Source organism: Petaurus breviceps, unplaced genomic scaffold (genome assembly GCF_028583685.1).
Source record: "Petaurus breviceps papuanus isolate PSGF00001 unplaced genomic scaffold, PetGlider_PUasm1.0 171, whole genome shotgun sequence".
Taxonomy (NCBI): Eukaryota; Metazoa; Chordata; class Mammalia; order Diprotodontia; family Petauridae; genus Petaurus; species Petaurus breviceps.
In genome coordinates this window covers 14,385,555-14,410,976 of record NW_027185754.1, presented here as the reverse complement: position 1 = coordinate 14,410,976, position 25,422 = coordinate 14,385,555, and the positions used below count along the sequence as shown (strand labels likewise).

Here is a 25,422-nt window from a genome sequence, read left to right as displayed (position 1 = left end):
GTGAGAATGGGAAATTCAGTTAAGATGGCCCCAAGTGAACAATTTAGCAGAGTGGGGAGAGAGGGAATTAGTAGGGTAGGAAGGTAATAGTGAAATGATAGTTCTGGAGAACAAAAGGACCTTTTCAAAATAATGCTCTCCCCAGTCTTAGGTTCTCTAGGGATCCTTCCCCACTGAGGGCCCCTCCAGACATAGTGACTTCTTCAACTGACCCCAGAGGCCAGAGCCCCTTCCCAATGACCCTCGTGACATGCCCCTGCCAGAAAAGACACCCCCCGCCTCTAGACACATCCCTTTCCCAAATGACTCCCCTTAGCCCCATCCTTAAATTACCGCCCCCCCCCACTCCCCTTTCCCAAAGGACCCTCAGGACACGCTCCCCTCCCTTTAAGAGACTCCCCTCCCACAAGTAACACCCCCTCCCGACACGCCCCTTTCCCAAATAGTCCTGGGTCCCGGCCCCTTCCTAAATGACCCCCGTGACCCGGTGACCTGCCCGCCCCAGCCGATCCCTCTCCAGCGGCCCCGCGGGTTCCGCGGGAACCGAGGCTGCCCCCGCCCGGCCCAGCCCGGGCCCGCCCCGGCTCCGGATCCGGCCCCGCGGGGGGAGGCGAGGACGCGGCGGCGGCGGCGGCGGCGGCGGCGGCGGGCCCAGGCCTGGAGAGAGAAAGGAGGCCGCGCTGCTCAGCGCCCCCCTCCCGTCACGACCTCGGAGGTTCTGTCGCGACAGGGCGGGTCAGTGACTGTGGCAGGCGGCTGTCAGGGAGGCAAGTAGGAGCCGGGATGGGGGTGCGGGGGGGGGGAATGTCTAAGGGTCCCGGGGCGGGGAGGGGGAGAGCCGTGAGTCAGCACCGGCCGAGGCCCGGAACCCGCTGCGGGGCTCGGGGCCCAGGCCTCGGTCTTGGTTCGTTTATGGAGGGAGAGGGGGCTGGGTCCTGGGTCCCCCCCCCCCCGGCCCCCCCCCCCCCCCCCGCCATCGGCCACCTCCCCAGCCATACGGGAGCTTCTCGGAAGCAGTTTCCCATAATATACGGCCCCTCCTCTTAAATGCCCTTCCTTGGGGGTCCCTCCTTAGAGGGCTGGGCGGAGACGCTGGGAAATCCAGTTCCGGCCCCACCCAGGGCGGTGGGACCGTGGAGACACCCCGGCCCACGGGCTCCTAATCTCCTTTGAAGACCCCCAGGGCGGCCTGGCGAAGCTTAGGGACTCCCTTCTCAGGAGCATGTTTTCAAGTCTCAAACAAGCATTCATCAAGAGCCTACTATGTGCAGGCCCTGGGTGCTAAAGCTGCATTTTTAAATGCATAAAACAAAACGCCTATGATTACAAAGGAAACCAGGGGTGCTAAAATACAGTGAGGAAGATGTTTGAATTTTAGGGCTCCCAGGCTAAGAAGCCCCGGGAGGGCATCCTGAGGCCTTGGTAGGGGGTGCAGCTCAGAGACCGCCCAGGCGGGGAGACGCCCCCCTGGGGATCGGGCCCTTCTAGTAGAAGAGCCCGGGTTTTAGGCCTGGGGAAATGGAGAGAGAGCCTTAGACTGTTAGGAGACCAGATACATTACCCTGACCAACTCCTGTATTTCACAATTGAGGAGCCGGGTGCAGAAAGAAGGCTTAAGTGATTTCCCTGGGATCACATGAGTGGTAAGTAGACAACTTGGATTTCACATGCAAGCCTGGTGATTCCTAACAAGAAGGTTTTCTGTTCTGTGAGGCAGCCTTCTCTTAGCTCAAACTTTGGAGGGTTGGCAGATGGAGGAGCAAGGGGGCTGCACTTGCCATCAGGAAACCAACTTTGGACTCTTCCGCTTCAGAGACTGTGCTGTTGGGCAAGGTACATAACCCCTTAGAGTCTCTGTTTCCCCAGCTGTATAGTGGGGACAGTAATAATTAGTAATGTCTGTCAGACAGAAGTCTTGTGAAGATCAGTTAATCAGGAAACATTTATTAAGTTCCTACTATGTGCCAGGCACTAAGCACTGGGGATACCAAAAAAAAAAACAGTCCCTGCCCTCTGGGAGCTTACAGTTTGATGGAGGGAACAACATGCAAACAAATACTAGACAAAGTAAGCTATATATGGGTTAAATAGGAGATAGTTAAGAGGGTAGGCACTAGAATTAAGAGGGGTTGGGGGAGGTCTCCTGTGGGGGAAGGGATTTTAGTTGGGTCTTCTAGGAAACCAAGGAGGTCAGTAGGTGAAACAGAGGAGGAGACCCTTACAGGCATGGGAAACAGCCGGAGAAAATGCCCAGAGTCAAGATATGGAGAGTCTTGTTCATGAAACAGCTATGAAGTTAGTGTCACTGGATTGAGGAGTTTGTCATGGAGTAAGGTGTAAGAAGACTGGTAAGGTATGAGGGGGTCTAGGTTATGAAGGGTTTTGAATGCCAACCAGAGCATTTTGTATTTGCTCCTGGAAGCAGTGGGAAGCCAAGGGAGTTTATAGGGGGGGTTAGGGGAGGGAGGGTTGACATCATCAGACCTGTGCTTTAGGAAAATCACTTTAATGACTGAATGGAGGATGGATTGGAGGTGGAGAGACTTGAAGCAGGTGGATCCATCAGCAGGCTACTGCAATAGTCCAGCTGTGAGGTGATGAGGGCCGCACCAGAGATGTGGCGGTATCAGAGGAGAGAAAGGGTTGTAAAGATGAACTTGACAAGCCTTGGCAATATTCTAGGAATCCAGGATGATTCCTAGGTTGTGAACCTGGGGGACTGGGAGAATGGTGTTTCCCTCTATAGTAATGGAGAAGGTAGTGGGGGAGTTTTTGGATATATTGAGTTTAAGATGTCTATTGATCATCTAGTTTGAGATGTCTGAAAGGCAGTTGGAGATGTGAGATTGGAGGTCAGCGGAGAGATTGGGGCAGTATAGGTAGATTTGATTTGCTTGGAAAACCTGAAATCTCAACATAAATAATATTATTAGACAAGTCAACATAAACAATATTATTATTAGACAAGATACTTTGCCTCTCTGGGCCTCAGCCATCTCCTCTCTAAAGTGTTGGGGATGGACAGGATGTTCTCCAAGGTTGCTTTAACATTTTATATAACCCTATTTCCTGATTGTGTGTTCCATGTCTTAATTACCTTTGTATTTTCCCATGATTAGTGTGATTCCTGTGACAGGGTCATTCACATTACATGTTTACATTGTAGTGGGGGGGATGGACAGACAGGAATAAGCATTTATTAGACACTTACTATGTGCCAGGCACCGTGCTAAGTGTTTTATAGTTATCTCATTTGAGCCTCACAACAACCCTGGGAGGAAAGTACTCTTATCCCCATTTTACAATTGAGGAAACTGAGGCAGGCAATGTTTAAATGACTTATCCAGGGTCACACAGCTAGTAAGTGTCATAGACCAGAACTCAGGTCTTACTCCAGATTTAGGTCTCTATCCACTCTACCACTTTGCTGCATCTAGGCTGAAATCAATGATTATACAATTATACTTCCAAATATTGTGAATTTGAGTAAATGCAGCCACTTTACAGGATTTACTATTTGCTCTAATTGGTACCTAGCTGTGCTTCCCACAACTATTCTGCAAATTTTAGCTGATTGCAGGATTTATAGCTGGGAAGCAACTCTAGAGACCATCTAGTCATATTCCCTTATTTTTTAGATGAAGGGACAGGTCCCAAAAATGGAAGTAACTTACCCAAGATCAAACAGGTAGTAAGTAACCAAGGCAGAAGGAGAAAGCAAGTGCACTGCCTCCATATTCAATGTTTAGGGTCACAGAAGACTGACTTTCTATGTTATCTGGTTGGCTGAATGAATGAAAGTGTAACATTCATGCTTTTAGTAGCATTGCCTTCTTCCTTTAGCTACCGAGAAGTATTTTATAAAAACTGTAAATCAGTATTCACATATAAATTGTTAGTATGAGTGTGGCTTTTAGTTCTCATCATCAGACCAGGGTGCTATTTTATTTTCAGCACTGTGTCATCTATGCCTTAAGGCAGGAGAATTGGTTAGGTGACCTCTCAAGCACCTTGCGAGTCCTTGAATATTAACAGAGACCAGGATAGGCAGATGATGAGTTGGCTCAAATGTTGCTTTGTATTAGAACAGTTAACACCTGCTTGTTTAGCACCTGTTTGTTCCTGGTCTCATTCTACAGAGGTAGTCTTTATCCTAGATATAGACTAAGGGAAATAATTCAGTTGAACAAACATGTATTAAATATCTTGTCTGTACAGAACACTGTTAGATGATTGAAGGAATAATCAAGCTTTGATAAAACACTGTTTCTGAATTCATAAAGCATATATATGCTAATAGAGATTAATGCATAAACATAGATAGCCATAATACATGATACTATGTTATTTTTAACCAAATATAAAAGGTGACATATGATGTTCTGAGGTTTTAAAGGTATTTCACCTACCTTATTTTATTTGATCTTTAAGACAATCCTGTGACATAGGTACTGTACTTCATGTTATTTCACCATTTTACAGATGTAGCAAGATGGAGGCCAGTGGATATCAAGTTTTGTCTCAGATACTGATTGGCTGCTGACCCTGGACAAGTTTCTTAATCTCTCAGTGCTATATGTAGTTCTCTAAGACTAACTAACACCTTTAGAAGGAGTTTCTTCTTTTCGGAGTTTCCTTTACAATGAAATCACAAGTCCAGGCCCTTATACCTATCCTCTTTTATAGATGAGGTGATGATGGCCAAGGGGGAAGAATGACTTAGTCACAGTCACATAACTAAGAAGTAGAAAAGGTTCAGTGGTTTTTCCACTATCCCCAACACTCCTCCCTGCCTCTCAATAGTAAGTGCAAAAGCAGAGTAACCTCTGTGAGGTCTGAGGGGGCTTATTTCGAGGAGGTGCCTGCTATTTGAGTGGGGCTTTAAAGGATGGGTTGGAATCAACAGACAAAAGATGATGTTTAGGTCATAGGAAACAGAGTGAATAAGGGGAAATGTTTGAGGGAGTTTGGCTGAAGTGCAAGAGAAAGCCAAAAAGGAAGGGTGGGTGTTACTAGAATATGAAAAGTCTTGAATTCAAGGTTAGAATTTTGCTTAATAGGCAACAGGAGGCCCCTGAGGAGTGGTGTGACCAGATGCTTGAGGGGGAGAAGTGTGGGAGTAGCATGAAGTGGAATTAGTGGAAGTATGAAAATTCAGAAGGTGACAGTTGTGATGGACCAGGTAGATTATGGGATTTCGCACTGGAGTAGAACGTGTAAAGGTAATGGCCTTGGGAATGAAAAGGACAGGACTCAGTAACTGGACTCTTTTCTTTTCTCTTCTTTGTCGCAACCAATGTTCCTACCAAGATTTTAAATGTGGGATCCTGGGTGAAGTTAGAGGAGAAGTTGATTTAGGGCAAAGAAAAGAAGCTAAATTTTTAGATATTTGAGGTTTGAGGTGTTGAAGTGCATTTCTATGTAGATTTTCAGCTGCTTTTAAGACATGGGTCTGGAGTGAATCATGTTCATAGAAGGTGGTATTTGAAGCTGTGGAAGTGAAAGTGCTAGCCAAGGAAGAGAGGGGAGAAGATGAGGTCAGAAGTAGGCCTCATGTTAATCCAGTTCATTTAGAAGGAAGTTTAACTACCCTTTTATTCTCTGCAATCCATATACTCTCTCATATTGTATGTTTACTTGTTGTATATTTATATGAGGAGATCCAGCAACCATAAATGGGGGTGAGGGGAGCATGGTGGATGAAGACGAAAGGAGAAAAAGAAGCAGTTTTGTTGTTTGAGCATAGCACAGGTAACTTGGACAAAAAGGAGATATATGAGTTTGGGAAAGCCTGACACAGAAGCATGCTGTGGTAGCGACTAAAGATTTCAGTTATTCAGAAATGTATTTAGGTTCTCTTTCTCAAGCAAAGAAACTAAATATTTTCTTAAAATATCTTAAAGATAATTTCATCCTTCAAAAGGTGGAAAAATCACATAAAAATTCTGTTCTCTACCTGCTTCTAACAGGGAGGAACTGGTTGCTCGGGTGGAATGATGGAAACCTTGGAGGATGTGACCAGCTCTCTTCTAGATTTTATGCTAAAGGAGGAGAAGAAAGCTGGGAAGAGTATCACATGTACCTGGTTTTGATAGAGCATATTTCAAGAGGGTTCAGAGGAAGGGTAGGTAGGATGTGATGGATGAAAATTCAACAGAGTGATTATGAACTCTCTCTCTTTCTTTTTTTAGAGAGGACAAGGTAGGGAAGTTGGGGTTCAGTGACTTGCCCAAGGTCACATGGCTAGTTTTTGTGTTAAGTTTCTGAGGCCAGATTTGAACTCAGGTCTTTCTGATTCCAGGGCCAGTGCTCTATTTACTGTGCCACCTAGCCACCTCATAAGAACTCACTTTCAATGAGATTTTGAGAATGTAGAATTGCTTTGATGAGGAAAACCAGGAAACTGATATGATTTTACAGAGAGCACACCAACCAGCTTAGACTTTAAAAAGATATGAACAGAAGATAGAAGCTAAGGCAGGTGATGGAGGATGAATAGAAAAGTGCACATGGAAATGTAAGAATGATGTCAGGAGCCCTAAAATGTAGACCGAGCTGAGATTGGGGACAAAAGCTAAGTAAACACTATAAAGGACTGGGTTGGAGAGCTGTGTTGGGGAAGGAGGATAAAAGAAGGGCTGTCACCACTGCTTGGGGTAGAAGGGTTGATTCTAACTAACAATGAGAGAAGTCAGTGTCATGCAATTCTCATTTGCTACTGTTTTTTTGCCAAGAAGTATGCTCTTTGGACTCAAAGGTCAGAATGGAAATGGTTAGTAGAGATTGATACACAAGATAGGTAAGGAGATATTAAAAGAGCATGAATTGAAGTTACTTGGTCCAAATGAACTGCATTCGTGGGTACTGAAAGAATGAGTAGATGCCATTCAGTCAACAAACATTAATTATATGCCTGCTGTATGCCAGACATTGTGTTAAGCACTGGGGATACAAAGAAAGTTTAAAGACAGCCCCTTCTGTCAAGTAGCTCACATCCAGTGGGGCAGACAGCGCAAACAGCTACCTACAAACAAACTATATTCAAGATAAATTGGAAGTAATCAACAAGGGGAAGGCATTAGAATTAAGGAGGGATTGGGAAAGGCTTCCTGCAGATGGGGACATTTTAGCTGATGTGACTAAGTCACTATCAATGATACTTGAAAGTTTGTGGAGAACAGATAAGTCATAGGGTTAGAGAAAGACAGATGTCTCCATTTTCAAAAAAGGAAAGAGGATGGAAAACTAGCAAAACTCTAGAACACGTTTAGTATGAAAGATGTAACTTTTTTTCCCATACAAGTTCATGGAACTCCTCAAGTCCATCTATAGATCTCAGGGTAATGACCCTTGTTGTAGTGACTGGAGAATTGGCCTGAGAGTCAGGATAACCCAGGTTTGAGTTCTTCCTCTGATATCTACTGGCTATATGACTCTGGGCCAGTCATTTAACCTCTTGGGGTCCTAACAATTCTCTAAGATGAAGAAGGGTTACCTCTCTGCCTTGGCAGAAGTATCCTTACTGAGGAAATCATAAGTCCAGACCATGCAAAATATTTTTTAAAAAAAGTAAAAAAAGTAGTTCACTAATCAAGAAAAGGAGGTGATAATCAGAAAGAGCCAGCATGGCTTCACTAAAAACAAGTCATGCTGGACTAACCTTATTTTTTTTTTTTTTGGACAGGCTACTAGACTGGTCCTACATAAGACTGCTGTAGATATTGATTAACTGGATCTTAGTCAGTTGTTTGACAAAATATCGCATGCTCTTCTTGTGGGAAAGGTGGAGAGATGTGGGCTAGAAAAGTTCCAAATAGGGTGAGTTTGGAACTGTTTGGATGAGTAGCTTCAAAGAGTAGTCATGTTCCATGTTCACTTGGAAGGAGGTCTGTAGTGGAGTGTCCACTTGAGCCCATGCTGTTGAACCTTTTTGTGTCAGTAACTAAAACAAAGGTATAAATGGTATCCATATCAATTTTAAAGATGACGCAAAACTGGGAGAAATAGTTGACACAATAGATGACCGTCAGGATCTAAAGATCTTTGATGGCTAGAGCATTAGGCATGATCTAAGAAGATGAAATATAAAAGGCACAAGTGTAAAGTCTTACACTTAGCTCAAAAAAAGAGAAACTTTGGGGGCGGTTAGGTGGCACAGTGAGTAAATCGCTGGCCCCGGAGTCAGGAAGACCTGAGTTCATTCCGGCCTCAGACACTTAACACCCACACAAAAAAAACTAGTCGTGTAACCTTGGGCAAGTTACTTAGCCCCAATTGCCCTCCAAAAAGCAAAAAAAAAAAAAAAGATAAACTTCACACCTGCAAGAGTGTAACACAGAGAAGGCACTTTTATATACCAGTTTGTCTGGAAAAGATCTATGGAGTTTAGTGGACTGTATCAACCCTGTGATGTGGTATCTCAAATGGGACCTTGGTGTGATCTTCAGTCTGTGTGTTAAGAGAGCACAGAGTTACACCTTCTAAGCATAAGGCTATCCCTCTTTACTCTGCCTTGGTCAGACCATTTCCCAAATTTTGTGTTCAATTCTGGGAATACCATTTATAAGCTGGATAGTATCCAGAGAAGGGCATCCAGTATGGTAAAGGACTGAGTGCCTGTCCTGAGGAATGGTTGAAGAACTGGGGCTGTTAGGCTTGAAGAAGGGGATAGGATAGCAATCTTCAAGGACTTGAAAGGCAGTCATATGGGAGAGAGATTAGGCATTTTCTGTGTGGTTACAGAGGCAGAACTAGGAACAATAAGTCAAAATTGCAAGCAGGCAAATTTAGTTTGAGGTAAGGAAAAATTTCCAATAAATGGAGCTGTTCAGAAGTAGAATGTGCTGCCTTGGGCTGTAGCTAGTTGCAGTGTTCCAAGTGTTCAAGCCAAGCAAGGCTGGATAACCACCTATCCCATATGTTGTTGTGAGGATTCTTTTTAGGTGTGCTTTGGAATGGACAGATTTTGAGATCCCTTTAAACTCTGAAACTCTAATATTTTGATTTGATGACTTGTTTTTACATTTACTTGGAGATTTCCACACTTACTGATGAAAATTTACTGTATGAGGATGAAATAAGTAACTTAAATGTGCCTAAAGTAAATTTTGGGCTTCTCTTGAATCTGACCTTGGATATACCCCTAACTAAACCCATGCTATTTCTTCATGCATGAGCTCTCTCTAGGCTTACAGACTTTGGAGGGATATTGATGAGTTGGTTTTAATTGAATTTTTCAGTAAACATTTCTACCTGAAGTAACTCTCTTAGAAGATAAATAGGGGACTATACATGGCAGAGTTCATTTTAGTTGGACATGAAAGCCTTCTTTGCCCCTTTGTAAATAAATGAAATTACATTTGAGCTCATATTTCAGGTTCTCAACAGGTTCCTTTTTATATTAGTTATTACAGGGTGCATCGAGGTAAATAGTTCTCATTAACTTAGAAGCTTTCTAAATCTCATCTCTTTTTTCACCATCACTTTCTTTTGTTCAGCACAGTAAGCCTAGTTGCCGACTGAGTGATCAGACATACAGTATTATTCTCTTTCTCTTCTATCCCCAGAGACCTAAACATTTAATTTAAGAAGACTGTAATCAAAGAGATCAGTCCAGGTTTTCACAAATAACTAAGGCTTTGGATTGGTATTTGCCTTACAGTGGGGTGGCAGGTGGGCTTTCTGTTCCCATGGCCTATCTCACAGACAAATCTAATTGTGAATTAGGTGGGAGATTAGGTAGGAACCCAGAATTTCAACTCCTTTGAGGTAAGGCCACTGACAGAGTTCATGTCCTGTTACCATTTCCACACCTTTTCAGTTATTGTAGAAAAAAAATAAAAGTGTGATTGACAGCCTTCTTAATAGCTAACAGGCTCATAGAATTTAAGAAAGCAAAGTACACTTAATAAGACTAAAAAAGTAGTTTATTTCACACTATTTGCCTTTGTATACTTTGTGTTTCAGCAAAATGAGGCCACTTGGCATCCTTCGTTCATGTTCCACTTTGTCCTTTCTCCTGCTTTTTTACTCGTGTAGTCCTCTGTGCCTGGAGTGGGTTTCCTTGTGCCCATTGTCATTGACTTTCCTTTCCTTCCTTCAGGATAAGCTCTGGTACCACCAGTTCCACCGAGCTTTCCCTCATTCTTCTTGCTGGTGATGATCTGTGTCTCTGAATTTCTCATAGCCCTTGGTATGGACCTTTCCTTTGATCAGTCACCTTCTGCCTTACATCATACTTGTCTGAGGACATGCTTTATTCTTGCTGTTAGAGTATAAGCTCCTTGAATGCAGGAGCTGTCTTATGTCATCTTAATATCTCCTGCCATATCCTGCACATAGTATATGCTTAATAAATGTTTGTGGTTTTTAATTGAATTTATCAAGAAATAAGGACTAGGAATGTTGAATAGTTTGATTTGGCTGGTTCATAAATTGGAAGGAACCTTAGAGGTCATTTAGACTGGTCAGTAGTCAATAATAAACATTTATTAAGCATCTACACTGGTAAGCACTAGGGATAACACATGCAAAAAAAGAAAATCCTTGCCCTTGAGGAACTTACAATCTCATATGGAAAGACAGTACACAAAAGGGGCTAAAAAGGGGGGGATCTGAGGAGGTGAAGTACCAAGGCTGATGGGACTTAGCAGAATGATGTTTTTACAATCATGAACTTCCTGGGGAATGGGGGAGGAGCCATGGAAGTCTCAAAGGAGCATAGTCAGCTGAGAAATGGAATGTTCTGAAGTGAGCTCCTTCTTTCAAAAGAGGTTTTGGAGTTCGTGGCTGTACCCTCCAATGAGAGGGATGAAGGGTGGTGATGAGGTAGAGTACCAAGGCTAATGAGATACTCCAGGATGATGAGTTTGAACTAGCATTGTTATTTTAAAAAATTAATTAATTTTTGGTTTTCAACATTCACTTTCATAAGATTTTGAGTTTTAAATTTTCTCTCCCTCTCCTTCCTCCTCCCCAAGACAGAGTGTAGTCTGATCCAGGCTCTACATATACATTCATATTAAACATTTTCACATTAGTCATGTTGTAAAGAAGAATTAGAAACAATGGGAGGAACCACGAGAAAGAAGAAACAAAACGAAACAAAAAAGAGAGCAAATAGTATAGCATCCTCTTTTTAAAGATGAAGAAAATGAGTGTCAAAAAGGATTAAAAGGTAGGTTGCCCAGAATCACACAGGCATAAAGGACAGCTGGGATTTGAACCCAAGTCCTCTGACTCAAAATTCAGCGTTCTTTCCACTTCACCATGCTGGAACAAACCTTTCTTCTCTGATGGAGATCTGTTGTTGCTGTTAGTGTTTCTAAAGTCATTATATGAAAAATATACTTTCCCCTTGGATTTAGGCAGCTTTGTTTGAGCCAGTACTGCTTCTAAGCAAAGGGACTTAAATGTTCTGGGATTCCCAAAGCCACTATCAATGGTGCTCTTTGGAGTGAAGCCATTGAAACATAGCTCCAGTCCTCCAAGCTTCCTTCCTTTTACTCTTCTATACTACTGGACACCGACTGACCCCCCTTCCAGTATACTGAGTATGTTTTACTTAGTTGTGTGGTTTGGTTATTTGAGGTTGTCTGTTTCAAAAGAGAACAGGTTATTATCACTTAAAATTTTTGACTTTGTAGAATGGGACTAAAATTGTTGTCAAGAACTTTTTCTTCCTTAGAAGATAAGGGATGAAATAAGACATATGTTTACTATCATTTTGTATCCTTCCTTACATAGAATTAGACTGAACTCCTAGAAAATAATTTCTGCAATAAGATTGCTCCTTGTGAGGTTGCAGAATGTGAGGCATCTCCAGATTTCCTCCAAATCTGAGGTTTTCCAGAGTATGATCAGAGAATCCCTGAAAATGTAGACTATTTCTTCTTCGACACCTACCCCATTCACTCTATAAGAATATCCAATATGTAAAAAATCTGAATTCATGAAGGGGGAGGATGATTATATACAAAAGAATTCTCTATGAGAAGGTACACCAAAGAATTCTTTTGTGTACCAGACTCAACTCTCTTAATAGATTGGAACTGTAATTAATTTTTTCCAAATTTAGTTTACATTAACATTTTCTGGGGTACCTCTTGTGTAAAGTGACATCTGTACTGTTTCCCATCCACTCTGTATACCTTCTGGAGTTTGTTGAGGTGCCTTTTCATTCTGATGCCAGCTTCATGTGGCTAATCAGATCAATATAGCTTATCCATAGATAGGGCACTCATTTCAGTTGTCTAACCTGTCTTTATAGACAGCACATGAAGGCAGCAATCACTGTTGGGCAGAGCAAAGTTGAGTGTACTTCTGTACAAAATAAGCTTGCCACCAATTACCTTGCCACATGGGAATCAAGGGGAGTGCCAGGTAGACCTCTGGTCTTTAGCCAAATGGGCAGCAGTAAATTTAATTTTAAAAGTCCTAGGTCTGTATTCTAGCCTCCTCCTCTTATTTTTCTTCCCTTCCCCAGCAGGTGCTAACTTGCAACCATAATTCCCCCATTTCACAGGGACACTTTCCTTGAGGCAAAAGAAAACACTGCCCTTTCTTGAATGACAGAATGCCTTTCAAAACAGGCTAACAGCAGGAAAGGGCAGAGATGATCAAGGCTGCTAACAGCTCTTAATTGGCCTTTGTACCCTTCTTCTTGGACTGAAGTTGTCAAAATGGTCATGTGATCAAAGTGAAAGCCTCATAGGAAGCAGTTACAGTGAAACATGTGGAGCTCCACACTGTTTGACAGATCTATTTCTTCAGCAATGTCTTTTAAATACATCCAGTGGGCAGATCAGTATGGAGCAGGAATAGTTAGTTATCCATTCATTATTCAACGAGGTAGTTATTTAACAGACTTCCTTATAAACCCACCCAAGAAAGAAAAAGCCTTATGTTTCCATTCAGTTCAATAGATATTTATTTTTTAAGTTCTTGTTATGTGCAGAATACTGGGCTAGATGGCAGGGGAGATAAAAATTTGGATAAAGTCTTGGACTCCTGGAGCTTACACTGTAATGTTTACAAAGTCATAGACTTGGATCTAGAAAGGACCTTAAATATAATTTAGTCTTCTGTGGTTATTTTACAGGAGAGGAGAAATCCACACAGTTGGTTAGTGACAAAGATGGAACTAGGATAGAGCTGTCCTGTATTTGGAGAGTACATAAAATATGAAATCCTCAAACACATTGTTATAGAAGTAGGTGAAGTGAACTATTGAGAAAAATGTTCAATGTTGGAATTGTTAGTGTGTTTATCTTATGCAAGAGGAGCTTAAAGAAAGATTGATGTGGAAAAAAAATAGTCTCTAGGAAAACAATCAGTGAATGTCAAACCATTTTTACTTAGACTCTTGTGTAATGTTCTGTAAAGAGTTTTGAGAATGGGGAGCTGGGAATGGGGTCAGGGAAGAGGAAGGCAGCATTGTTTCCCAAGAGATGGAAAACAGAAAGTATCTTCGCACTCTGAGGTCTGCTCAGGATCATTTAGAAAACTTGATGAAATTCTTTGTAATACTTCATATTTATGCATTCATTCAATAAATATTTATAGATCACCTACCATGTGTGAGGCCCAGTGCAAGATGTCATGGGGGAATACTATCCTTGTTCCTCCTACCTTTTACCATTCCCAATCCTGCTAATCCTTATCCCTCCCAATCTGTGCCTCTTCTTTTGTTGAACTCTGCTTAGCCATCTTCTAAAATTATTCTTCCTTAGGACTATTAACCAGTAATGGAGAAAAATCACAAAATTGGTCTGCTTTTACTCATTACAGATTTGTTATATTATCTCAGCTAGACTCTTGCTGCTTGCTTGATAGTCCTTATGTTCTACACTTATTGATTCCCTCACTCCTTTCCCCCACAGGATCTGTTCGCAATTTTCTCTCCATTCCTTTCCTTCTACTTTTTCTTTTCCCTTAGTGCTGAATTCACATCATACAACCTGGTCTTATACTTCATTAAGAAGATTGAGGCTATTCAGCATGACTCTCCTCAGTCTTCTTTATTCCTCAGAACTTCTCAGCAATATCATCCCTTCTTTCCTCCTTCCCTCTGGTCAAAAAGAAGAGGTATCTCTACTCCTTAATAAGGTAAATCCATTTGTCAGGGTCTTCAGTCATTCCTTCTTGCCCGTTGAAAGATCTTGTTCCAGAGATCTTTCTCATACATCATCAGTCTTTGACTCTCCACTGACTCTTTTTTCACCAGGTTACAAATATGTTAAGGTATCCTAAATGTTAAGCAAGCCTTCTTGATCTTTCTAGGCCACTGAGCTTCTTGGCCCCTGTCCTCTTTCCTACTAAACTTGAATACACACACACATACACAGAGCTCTCCATTTCATCACTACTTATCTTCTCAACCCTCTAAAATCTGGTTGCATACTTAAATCTTTCTCTCTTCATCTTCCATTGTTTGCTCTTAGAATTAAGGCCTAGCAGAACAAGCTTCCTATCTCTTCTGTGTGATAACCCAATTTTCATACTCCCATTACTCTCGTGTCCCAAGTTGATTTTTTAGGTTTAACATTCTCACTTCCTTCAGTGGATCCTTATACACGTGGTTTTCAGTCCCATTACTGTTGTGTTTGCCTTCTTTCATTTTAATATCTTTCCTAAAATGGAGCACCCCAAAATCAAATCCAATATAGTCAATGTATGCTGACCAGGGTTTGGGGGAGCAGTTTACAACATGATCATCATATTTCCTTATAAATCTTCAGTACTTTCCTGTGGCCTCCCCAGTCTAGTTGAGACTCCTTTGTCTGACATTCACAACCATCCTATCTTTTCCACCTTTTTTCTATATTACCAACCTCTATACAACAGCTAAAAAGGTTGAGTTTTTGTCCCTTGACTTCCCTGTGCATGCATTCTTCCTTCTTTACCTTTACTCAGGCTATTCCCTTGGTCTAGAGTGCCCTGTAGACCTTCCCCCCCTCATCATTTGTTGAATTCTTAGCCATTCTCTAAAATGGGTCGTAAATGGCACCTCCTGTAGAAAGTCTTCCCTGATCTCCCTGGTGAGTAATAGCAACCTTCCTCTTCAGATATAATATAACATTTGTTTTGCACTTCTAATGCAGTGATCTTATAGTGTTGTGCTGCCTCAGTAAGGGAAGGGACAGTATGGTAGCTAAACTTGGTATCTCTCAACAGTGTCCAGAACAGGGCTTTGTATGCAGTGGGTTATTAACAAATGTTTGTTGAGTGAATGAATGCAGTTATGGAACTTATGTCCCAGTAGGGCTGAAGATGTACATAAATAATTGTAGCCCTGTAAAGAAGCTAAAAAGAATTGGAGGATACCATAGAAGTATGTCATTACGGCCTCTCGCCCTCATTTTGCCTATGAGTTGAGGTTGGAAGAGTTTGAGTCACACAGGTAGTAAATAGGAAAACCAAGACAAACCCAAATTCTGTGACTTCAAATCCAGCATTCTTTCCATTGCAAATATAGCTATAGAATTTACATCTCATGTATCAAAAGTCTTTACTTGGACCAGAGAAGACTTACGGGTTGTCAGGAATTTTACTTTCTGGATTATCCTGATGTCTAAAAGTTAGGAAATATTTTTAATTTCATTCTGTTTAGTCAATGCAAAGTATCTGTAGTGAATGTGTTTTGACCCATCTCCTGTCATTGTGTGGGCTCTGCAAAGCTTAACTTCAGATATAGGGTAATGATAAATTCCTTTACCAAATATTTTAATGTTTTTAGCAGTAAATTTAAAAAGAAACAAGCAGTGCTAGGTACTTACTATCTGCTTAATAAATGCTTGTTTGCTGAGTTAACTAATCACAAACCTTAGAGTTGGAAGGCTGCTGTCCCACCTCCTACCCAATGCTAGATATCATATTGCTTGAGCTTATGAAGGTACTTCACCAAATGTTTCTCACAATACCCTTGTGGGCAAGATGGAGAAATGGGGGTGAGATAGAGGGTACAAAATAGAGTTTTTAATGTATTTTTTTTTAAACTGCAACAGTACTGAAATTACAGGGAATCCAGATCACTTTAATGAATGTATGTTAAATGCCTACTATGCACAAGGCATTATAAATTCTTTAACTTTTCAGCAGAAACCTTTGGCACTCTTGCTGGTTCCCTTTTCACTCAGTCTCCATATCTCCTGCTGTGACCTCTGTGACCTAACCAGATTCTGCTGGGCAGCAGAGGGGTACCTTCCTTTCTTCCTTGCTTCTGTCTGACGATCACATTTGGCAGGCTCTATCCTCCTTTTAAACAAACTTCCCTTCATTCAGAGACCCAGCTTTTGCTTATAATGAGACAATGTTCCTTATTCTATTGCAAACTCTTTTTCTGTTTTGTTTTGTTTTTTTCCTTTTTAAATGTTCCCAGGCCTTTAGTTAACATGATTTCCATCTTTTTAACAATTTCTCCTAGATCCAAACCAGAAAGTGAAGTATGTAGGTTTCCATGCAGTTGTTACCATTCCCTCACCCCAGAGCAACTGAATAGAAGAACTGCTTAAATGATAATGTCTGAACAGATGAGGAATGTGTGGAATGGCGTTCTGATAGAAATAAGCTTGCAAGTATTATTGTAGAAGGGTCAGGGAAGAGAGGCACCTTGGGTTTTAATAGAGTTAATTCGCTCTGCAGCCCCAGAACCTGTCTGACCTTGTCCCTCAAAAAGAGTTGCCTGCGTTGTCATTTTGAGAAGCTTCCTAGGCAACAGAGTGTTTTCCTTCAGTTATTCTTCATACCCTTTCCCCAGTTGCTTTTTCTTGCACAAGGTTGACATGTTCTGGACCTGAGAAGGCCTGTGGGAAAACAAAAATGTAAAAACTAAGCATGAGAGGGCTGTGTTCTGGGGTAGAAAGTGCTCTGAATGTAGCAACATGTTTAAAAATGTTTGCGCAATTAGGTCCATTGTTTTCAAGCCTCAATAAGTGAGGCCCCTTCCAGCTCTAAAATTCTGTTTCTGGGATTCTGCAAATATAGTTAAATGCCTGAGGACTCTCTAATTCTGCTTTGTAAAGGGGCATAGAACAGTGTACTCTTTTGTGGGTTAAAGTGAGCCAATCACAGAGCTGGGTCTTTATCTTGCCATTGAAAGTGTTGTGTCTACCTAAGTGTGTGTTTGTAATTGGGTAGTCAGGTAGGTGCAGGGAATTACAGCAAAATACTTTAATTCTTGCTATTTTTTCTTGAGAGTTACTTCATAATAGCAATCTATTTTAGTAGAGATTTTCTCTGTTGATTTTTTTTATTGAAAAAAAAAAAGCATTGCTTTCAGCAATGGTAGCTTTAAAAAAAAAAAGGCCACCATAAAGGCAATGACCCATTAAACATAAATATCCTACCTTTTTATTCACACAGACATGAATTGTACCAGAAAGGGAAAAATAGAAACCAGAATTTTAATAATTCTGCCATTCATATGGGGACTAAGGGATTGCTGGAGTCAGTAGAAAAATGGCTGATGCAAGAGGACAGACTTGATTTACTCGGATGAGGAAATGCTAAAATGGATGACTGCAGTAGTTGCTTTTGAAATCTGGTCATAAATCAGCAGTCAATCAGAAAGCAAGGACGACCTTTAATCGGCTCTGTTTCTGTTTGCTTATTAACTAAACTCTGCTCTTCTTTATCTGAGATGTTTTTACAAAAATTGATCCTTTCTGTCTTGTACCCAGGAGACTTCTCTCTTCAGAGAACAGGGTTCATTTTGTTCAGTAGCCTAGGAAGGTGAACATTTGAATGGAAATACTGTTAAATTAATTCTTTTAAAATACTCTGTTTGCAGGGAGCCCTGTGCCAGTCAGTATGCCACTCATGGTAGAAGACATTATGAAATTGCTCTGCACTATTTCGGAGGAGAGGAAAATGAAGGCTGCCTTCAAGCATTCAGGGAAGGGGGCACTGGTAGCAGGGGCCGTGGCTTTTGTTGGGGGTTTGGTGGGTGGCCCCCCAGGAATAGCTGTTGGTAAGTCCTTTTCTCTGATGTAGCCACTGAAACTAGAGAACGATTCAATAGTATTATCTACATGTATACCCTTAGTGCCACGTGATAATTTGATCAAGGTTCTCTTCTTTAAAAATTTTTTGTGCATGTAATTTAACAAATATTTATCAAGTACCCCCTCACACACACACACAAACACGCAATACCAGGGGGAGATACCAAGTTTAAACTTAGTTGGGGAGACAGAGATACCCAACACACACAAAAATAGTGTTCTAAAATAGACAATAGTAAGTACACAAATGATGTACAGAATGGTTAGGGTTCAGAGAAAGGAAGATTGATTTTTCACTAGGGGAATCTGGCAAAGATTTATCTAGGGAGGTAGTGGTTGAACTGGGGTCATGAAGGATTATAGGATTTCAATGAATGGGGCTGGAGGGATGAACTATTTTAGAAATTCTTCATGAATGGATATATTAGCATTGAAGGTGGCATTTAAAATCACCATGTTTATTCTTCATGTAACGATGAGACAATTCTTCCCAGTATTAAGAAACCAAAGCAAGAAATTCAGAAAGAGGGGCGACCAGGTGGCACAGTGAGTAAGAGCGCTGGCCCTGGAGTCAGGAGACCCAGGATCGGTTCCGGCCTGAGATACTTAATGTCCACACAAAATAACTGGCCATGTAACCTTGAGCAAGTTACTTAACCCCAATTGCTTAAAAAAAAGAAATTCAGAAAGAAAATGCGCATGTTGCACCACTGCTTTTCACTCCCTTGAGGAGATTTGGGGCCTTGCCTTAACCCTGGTGTGATACTCTAAGGACCCCTTGGTCTGATTTTCTCTGAAGCTGAGTTTTCCTCTATATGTTGCCTCCCTCATTAGATTTCAATCTCCTTGAGAGCAAGAACTGTCATGGTTTATTTCTTTGTTTTCCCAGTGCTTAGCACATAGTAAGAGCTTAATAAACGTTTTTTTCATTGATTCATTCATTCATTCTTGACCCTTGTTTGTACCCCAAAATATTAGCTTGCATGTTATCATCACTAACCACTTTAATAGATAGAGATGATTCTTATGGGCCAGCATTCCCACTCACCCTGGACTCCAAGAACCCTACAAGGTTTTAATGATGAGACATCATATAATTAAAGACAATAGTGGAAAGGAAAAAAAAAACCCATCTTCAGGATGGTATCTCTTTCATCTTGTTTTTACCATCTATTTCCATTTTAGGACTGTGGTAAAAATGGGTAAGGTTGGGGGGATTGGGTGTGTTTTATTTCACACAAACAGACACACAAATTTCTAGGCAATGAATAAATATTTTGGCTGATTCCCCAAGAGTACAGTGCAGCTGGATCTGATAATTACCTTGTCAAAAGATCATCATTGCTTTGAGGCACAGAACTGAGTTTATCCCTTAGGCTTGAGAGCAGAAGAAACTCCAGTGCACCCTAGCATTGGAAGATTGGACTGTCTGACTCACAGTTGGAGCCTCAGCCACAGGCTCTGATGAAATTAGAAAATCAGCCAAGTTGTCACTCACATGTGGTTTTACAAGGCCAACTCAGTGACTGGGCCAGATAGGGCTTCCCTAGAGGTACCACTCAGATGAAGTGTTCTCCAATCTATTTTAATTGGTATTATCATGATGATTTAGGGTGCTTTATTAACTCTTGTCTTCCTAACATCACCGAGTTATATTGTAGTATTCTGTTTGTACAGGTGGAGAAACTAAGGCACAGGGAGTTTGAATTAGGTTATCCAGGAAGTCCAAAGCCCAGGTGGGATTGCAATCAAGTTGTGATGAGAGACAGTGATTTCTTTATTTATTTTCCACTGATGGAAAAAGTAGTGTGAACAATTAGTCCACATGTTTTCGTCTTTATTTTTCCACTTCCAAATTACATATGAACCAATACGTTCTGACATATACTTCTTGCTCACCAAAAAGTAACACCAGAAAGAAATTACTTTTCCTCATTCTTTGCCAAATAACATCTCAACTTCTAGTCTCCCAACTTTTATGAGTGTTGTAGAATTGACCGAAGTGAAAGGAAGGAGCTGTACAATGAGTTTAGCATGAAGCTGTGCTCAGATGTCATGGGGGCAGGGGGCTCTTCTTATTGTATACACTTTGCATGAAAACTCTGAGACTGGGATATCTCAAAACCAAATCGAAGGGATTAGCTACTACTGTCTTTTCATGGGTGGGTAGATAATTCTAGTTAGAAAACAAAAGGAATTTTTTTCTTATTCAGAGAGGTAGCAACTTGTTGGTCAGTATTCCCTGTGACTTTTTGCATTAAGTGCTGCTCTACATCAGACATTGATGTTCTCATAAAGGTTGAGGGTAGAAGAGTGCAACTCTTGTCAGCTTTAAGTGTTTCACTATCATCCTGGGGAAAAAGTTCAGTAAAACGTGTAAATTAGCCATTTTTACTCTTTGGAATGCGTTGGCTGGGAAAAGGTGAGCATTGTATGCTTGTTACTGCAGCGGTGTTTGGCCTTCAGATCTAGGGGCAGGTGTTTTTCCTCTTAACAGTGAGGAGGGAAGAGAGAATGGCTCCTGTAAGCTCGCTCTGCATGACTTTCTATAGGACAGTTGAGTCAGTAGTGGAGTGCTCAAGGGGGAGGGGGGATCTTTGTAGGTAGGCAGTGGGAGAGCTGATTTACAGGGCCCCACCCTTACATTGTGCCATCCTTTAGACTTGGTATGCAGGGCAAGCCTAGTTGGGTGGCACCTCAGTGATCCAAAAAGCCATTTGTATCTCATATCTCTCATTTTTGAAATGTTACATGTTTGCCTCTTAATTTTGACCTTTAAGCTAATTAAAAAAGAAAGTGGGTTATGTTTTTCCCTTTCTCCTATCTGCAGACTGTTAGAGGCAGAAGAAGAAACAGGTGGTTACTTTAAGTTACTATCTTGTTTCCATATACCTTTGGGATGTTGTGTACAGCCTTGGAAAAACTTTATTTCAAGAGCAGAGTCTGTATCCCAAAGTGATCATAAGGGAAAAGGACCCACATGTACAAAAATATTTATAGCAGCTATTTTTTGTGGTGGCAAAGAATTGGAAATTGAGGGAATGCCAATCAGTTGGGGAATAACTGAATAAGTTGTGGTATGTGAATGTAATAGAATACTATTATTCTATAAGAAATGACGAACAGGTGGATTTCAGAAAAGCCTGGAAAGATTTGTATGAACTGATGCTAAGTAAAGTGAGCGGAACCAGGAGAACATTATACACAGTAAAAGTAACACTGTATGATAATCAACTCTGATAGATTTAGCTCTTCTCAGGAACACAATGATCCAAGATAATTCCAAAAGACTTGTGATGGAAAATACTAACCACATCCAGAGAAAGAATTATGGAGTCTGAATGCAGATCAAAGCAGACTATTTTGACTGTTTTTTTTCTTTCTTTCTTGTGGTTTTCCCCTTTTGTTCTGATTCTTCTTTCACAACACAGCCAATATAGAAATATATTTAATGTGATTGTACATTAAAATAAAGACCAAAAAGCTTTCTTACCTGCTGGTAAGTGAGCACTGACAAACATCTTTTACTACTTTTATTGGTTGGAATGAAGACTGTACTTAGAATTAAGACTTTGGTTCAGTCTTGGCACTGCCACTTACAAGCTACATAATCTTGGATGAGTCACTTGTCCTCATTTTACAAGTGAAGTCCAATGTGGCACATCCTTACTTTACAAGGTTGTTGTGAGAATCAAATGATATAATATATGTTAACTCTAATACACTATATAAATGTAAGTTATTATTAGTTTAATGAAGGGGAACTCTTTAGAGTGTGAGGGCCAGAAACTATATCATTACTCACAAGGAAGAGATGATTGAACTTCACAAATGTGTTAGTGACTCTCACTTCCGATTTCTCTATATCTTCTGTTCTCCAGTGGAAATAGAGAGAATTTTATGACTAACCAGTCAATCCAATCAATCACTCAATTGCCAAGCATTTATTAAGTGCCTGTTATATTCTAGGCACTAGAGATATGAATACAAAAATGAAGCTATTCCTTTCCTCTAAATCTAGCAAGGGGAGACAATATGAACATATCTAGGTATGTATATGATAGATGCCAGACAATCTTGTTGTGCGGAAGGCACTAGTAATGAGAGCATTAGGAAAGGCTTCATTTGGAAGGTAGCTCTTGAGCTAAAAGGAAGTGGAGGATTCCAGAAAGCAGCAGAGGGAGCACATTCCAGACATTGGGGACAGCCAGGGTAAAGGCACAGAGATAGGAAATGGAGGACCATGGCAGGAACAGTAAGGTCAGTTTGGTGGGATCCCAGTGTGTGTGAAGATGTATTTATATTTATTACACTATAAATGTGTAATAAGACTGGAAGGGTATGTGGAGGAATAGCCTTCACACCCCCCTCCCCCCCCGAGAATTTTGGTTCAGTATAATTGTGGCTCTGTGGAGTCTGATACCAGTAGAGTTAGTGTATGTACCATTTTGCTTCTCTAAATTGAGAGCACTATGGGGCAGCCAGGTAGCACAACGAGTAAAAGCACTGGCCCCAGAGTTGGGATGACCTGGGGATCGAATCTGGGCTCAGACACTTAGCACCCACCCAGAAATAACTGGCCGTGTAACCTTGAGCAAGTTACTTAATCCCAATTGCTTTAAAAAAAAAAAATTGAGAGCACTAGCTAAGGCAGAATGTGTTTGAGTATTAAGTAGAGTGGACCTTTGACCACACAAACCTACCCTACAAACACTAGTAATCTAGAGACAATGGTAAATATGCCTTGAGTGTAGAACTACTCACTGTGATGATAGAGTTTTCTTGTATCACTGTCCTTATCATTAAGAATTTAAGTATAAGTTATGAGAGAATTATAACTAATTAAATCTTTATTTGTTTTCTAGGGGGGACAGTTGGTGGCCTACTTGGTGCTTGGATGACTAGTGGACAATTTAAACCAATTCCTCAGATCATAATGGAACTGCCCCCTATTGAGCAACAGAGGCTTTTTAACGAAGCCTTTGCCATTATCAGAGACTTGGACTGGACGGATGTGGTGCAGCTGACTGCACTGGTAATGGGGAATGACGCCCTTCAGCAGAAGCTGGCATCAGTGGTAGTGAATTATATCACACAGACGCTTCGAGCAGAAGTACAGTATGGAGACTAGCCCTTTCCAGTGAATGGTTTTTACTGTGTAATCCAGGGATTTTCATTTGGATGATTTTGATGACTTTGGGTAGAAAAATAGCTAGTAATTGCTGCTACTTATGTTTGAGGTACCGGAACACCCTCACTCTGGGTGAGTTTCTCCAGAAACGCTTGATCCTTGAGTTACCACAAAATTAGGTCAAACTACCTAATTTATATTAAGTTACTGAGGAAGTATTGTAGCATATTCCCAAAATTATCTGTAAAACAACTGTGGTTCTGGATGCTACTCAGAGTGATGCCCATTGACATACTTTTAACTGTAAAGTTGTCAAAAACAAACAAAAAAATCAACAGGAAGGTTTGCTTATTGCAAACATTAATTGCACTTTTCTAAATTCATTTCATCTCTCACAAACCTGTTTAAAAAGATGATCATACTTAATTGCCTTTTGGACTATTTTTCAGTTTTCTTCCTTGCAATCACTTTTTTTGTAATACTTGGGTACTCGTTTCCTGTTAGTGTCCCCTCTGCCTTTATGGTTTTTAACAGAAAGCAGTTGTGAAAATGTGTTTCACTTCTTACTTCTCCCTGTCATTGTACACCTCCCTAACTTAAGAATCTGAATCACCATGAAATTCCCAGCAAGGGGGAGAGTAATCTGCTGATTTCAATGAAGTCCCACAGTACTGAAGAAAGAAATATAATAGAGGCTGTTCAGTGTTTGTGTCTCAGTCCCTTGACCTCTCAGTGCCTCACTTTCCTCCTCTATAAAATGAGGGTAATTATTTTTTTTTTTAATTTTAAGTGGTTATTTTCAGAGCAAACTCTTATTAGTTCTTTCCCGGGATCATGAGCCACCTCTCACAAATAGTTCCTTTGACTTGCTAATTGATGTGTTGAGCTTCAGCAATGCTCCACTTAAAACATTTAGTAAAGGGGCATTTCTTACAGCAAAGGAAAAAATGCAGATTAATCTTTTCTGAATAAACCCTTTTTCTCATTTATTTAATGGTGACCATTCTGTAATGCTTTCCAGAACAGTTTACCAGATGAACTAGATACTACCAGAACCTGGAATTAAGGATTGTGCTGTAGTGTATAAATCATCCTTTTATATTGAAAACACACACAACAAAACTCCCTTGAGTTGGTATAAACTTAACTTAGACACAAGTTTTTTGGGAAGTTTAGCCTTCCACCATCTGGGCTGCTGCTAGGATGTAGGTGTAGTTCCCTCGGCACTACCATCCCCGGCCCCCAAATTCCACTAGTTGCTGAGAGGTAACAGAAATTCCTCCATAAAATTCCTAAGCCCTTTGGGTAAGTATAGAAAACCAGGGTGATGACTGTGTTTAAGTAGCAGCTTGCTGAGGAGGACAATGTCATCCAGGTTTGTCTCTGCTAAGAACTGCTGTAGTGATAAGAAGATGGTCAATTTGTGGGTGACACTGCTTAGTGCCTCAGGTTTTCATTTAGTTCGTGGGTTGTTTCTTTTTTAATAAAGAAAAGTTCAGGCTGACTCAAAGCCCAGGTTAATTATATCCTTGGTATAGAAAAAAGTCAAAACTGGAAAATACTGAAGATGAAACTACATTGGAATGAAGCCTGTATTTTTCAGTGAAACCTTCCTTCAAAATGAGTTTTCTTTTCCACGTTAGAATACCATATCACGGGCTGTGTTCTCACAGTTTATATTCTGTTTTTCCCACATATGTACCACTGACATGACATAGCCACGATGACATTTGAATGTGTTTTTTATAATCATGTTGACATTGCCTCATTTTTCCTGTTCACTTCCAAACTCCCATGTGCAATTACTAAAGATCTGTATTACCTAAAGTCAAAATTTGAGCTGTATAATGTTTGATCCTGGGTTGGTTTTTTTCTGATTTGTAATAAACTTGTACAAAGTTGCTTTCTTTTCTGTATGAAGGGAAAACTTAACATCCTGGCTTGATTTTGAAGAAACAATAAAGATCTTTTAGTGTGCATTTGAATTGAAGGACATTTATTTCATTATAGTTATAAAAATACATTAAATTCTATAATTATAAATATAATATAATAAATACAAAACCTGCAGAAATTAGGAATTTATTATAATGGCTTTATATGTTTTTTCAAAATGGAAATGAATAAATATAATCTTGCAGGGCACAAAAGGGAGAGAAACACACAATTAACAAGCTTGGAAGGGTCCTTAAGGAGCACGTAGTCCTGCTTGAAAAAAAATCTCCCTCTGTAGTATGTTCAACAAAGGGTCGTCTAGTGCTTGCCTGAAGAACTCCAGTGAGAGGGAAC

General features: G+C 40.7%; 1 protein-coding gene across 6 annotated transcripts; it reads left to right on the top strand.

Annotated features, from left to right (window-relative positions):
- Window positions 1–629: 629 nt before the first annotated feature.
- Window positions 630–25,118, top strand: CUNH19orf12 (chromosome unknown C19orf12 homolog). Of its 6 annotated transcripts, none has more exons than XM_069082588.1 (3): window positions 630–735; window positions 17,789–17,968; window positions 22,868–25,118. In XM_069082588.1, the coding sequence occupies exons 2-3, from the start codon at window positions 17,809–17,811 to the stop codon at window positions 23,131–23,133; spliced, it is 426 nt and encodes a 141-aa protein (XP_068938689.1). In that variant the 5' UTR covers window positions 630–735; window positions 17,789–17,808; the 3' UTR covers window positions 23,134–25,118. The 6 variants fall into 6 exon arrangements, with proteins under 6 accessions (XP_068938689.1, XP_068938687.1, XP_068938691.1 ...); XM_069082586.1 differs by having other exon boundaries at window positions 636–767; XM_069082587.1 differs by having other exon boundaries at window positions 661–771; window positions 17,793–17,968.
- Window positions 25,119–25,422: the final 304 nt, after the last annotated feature.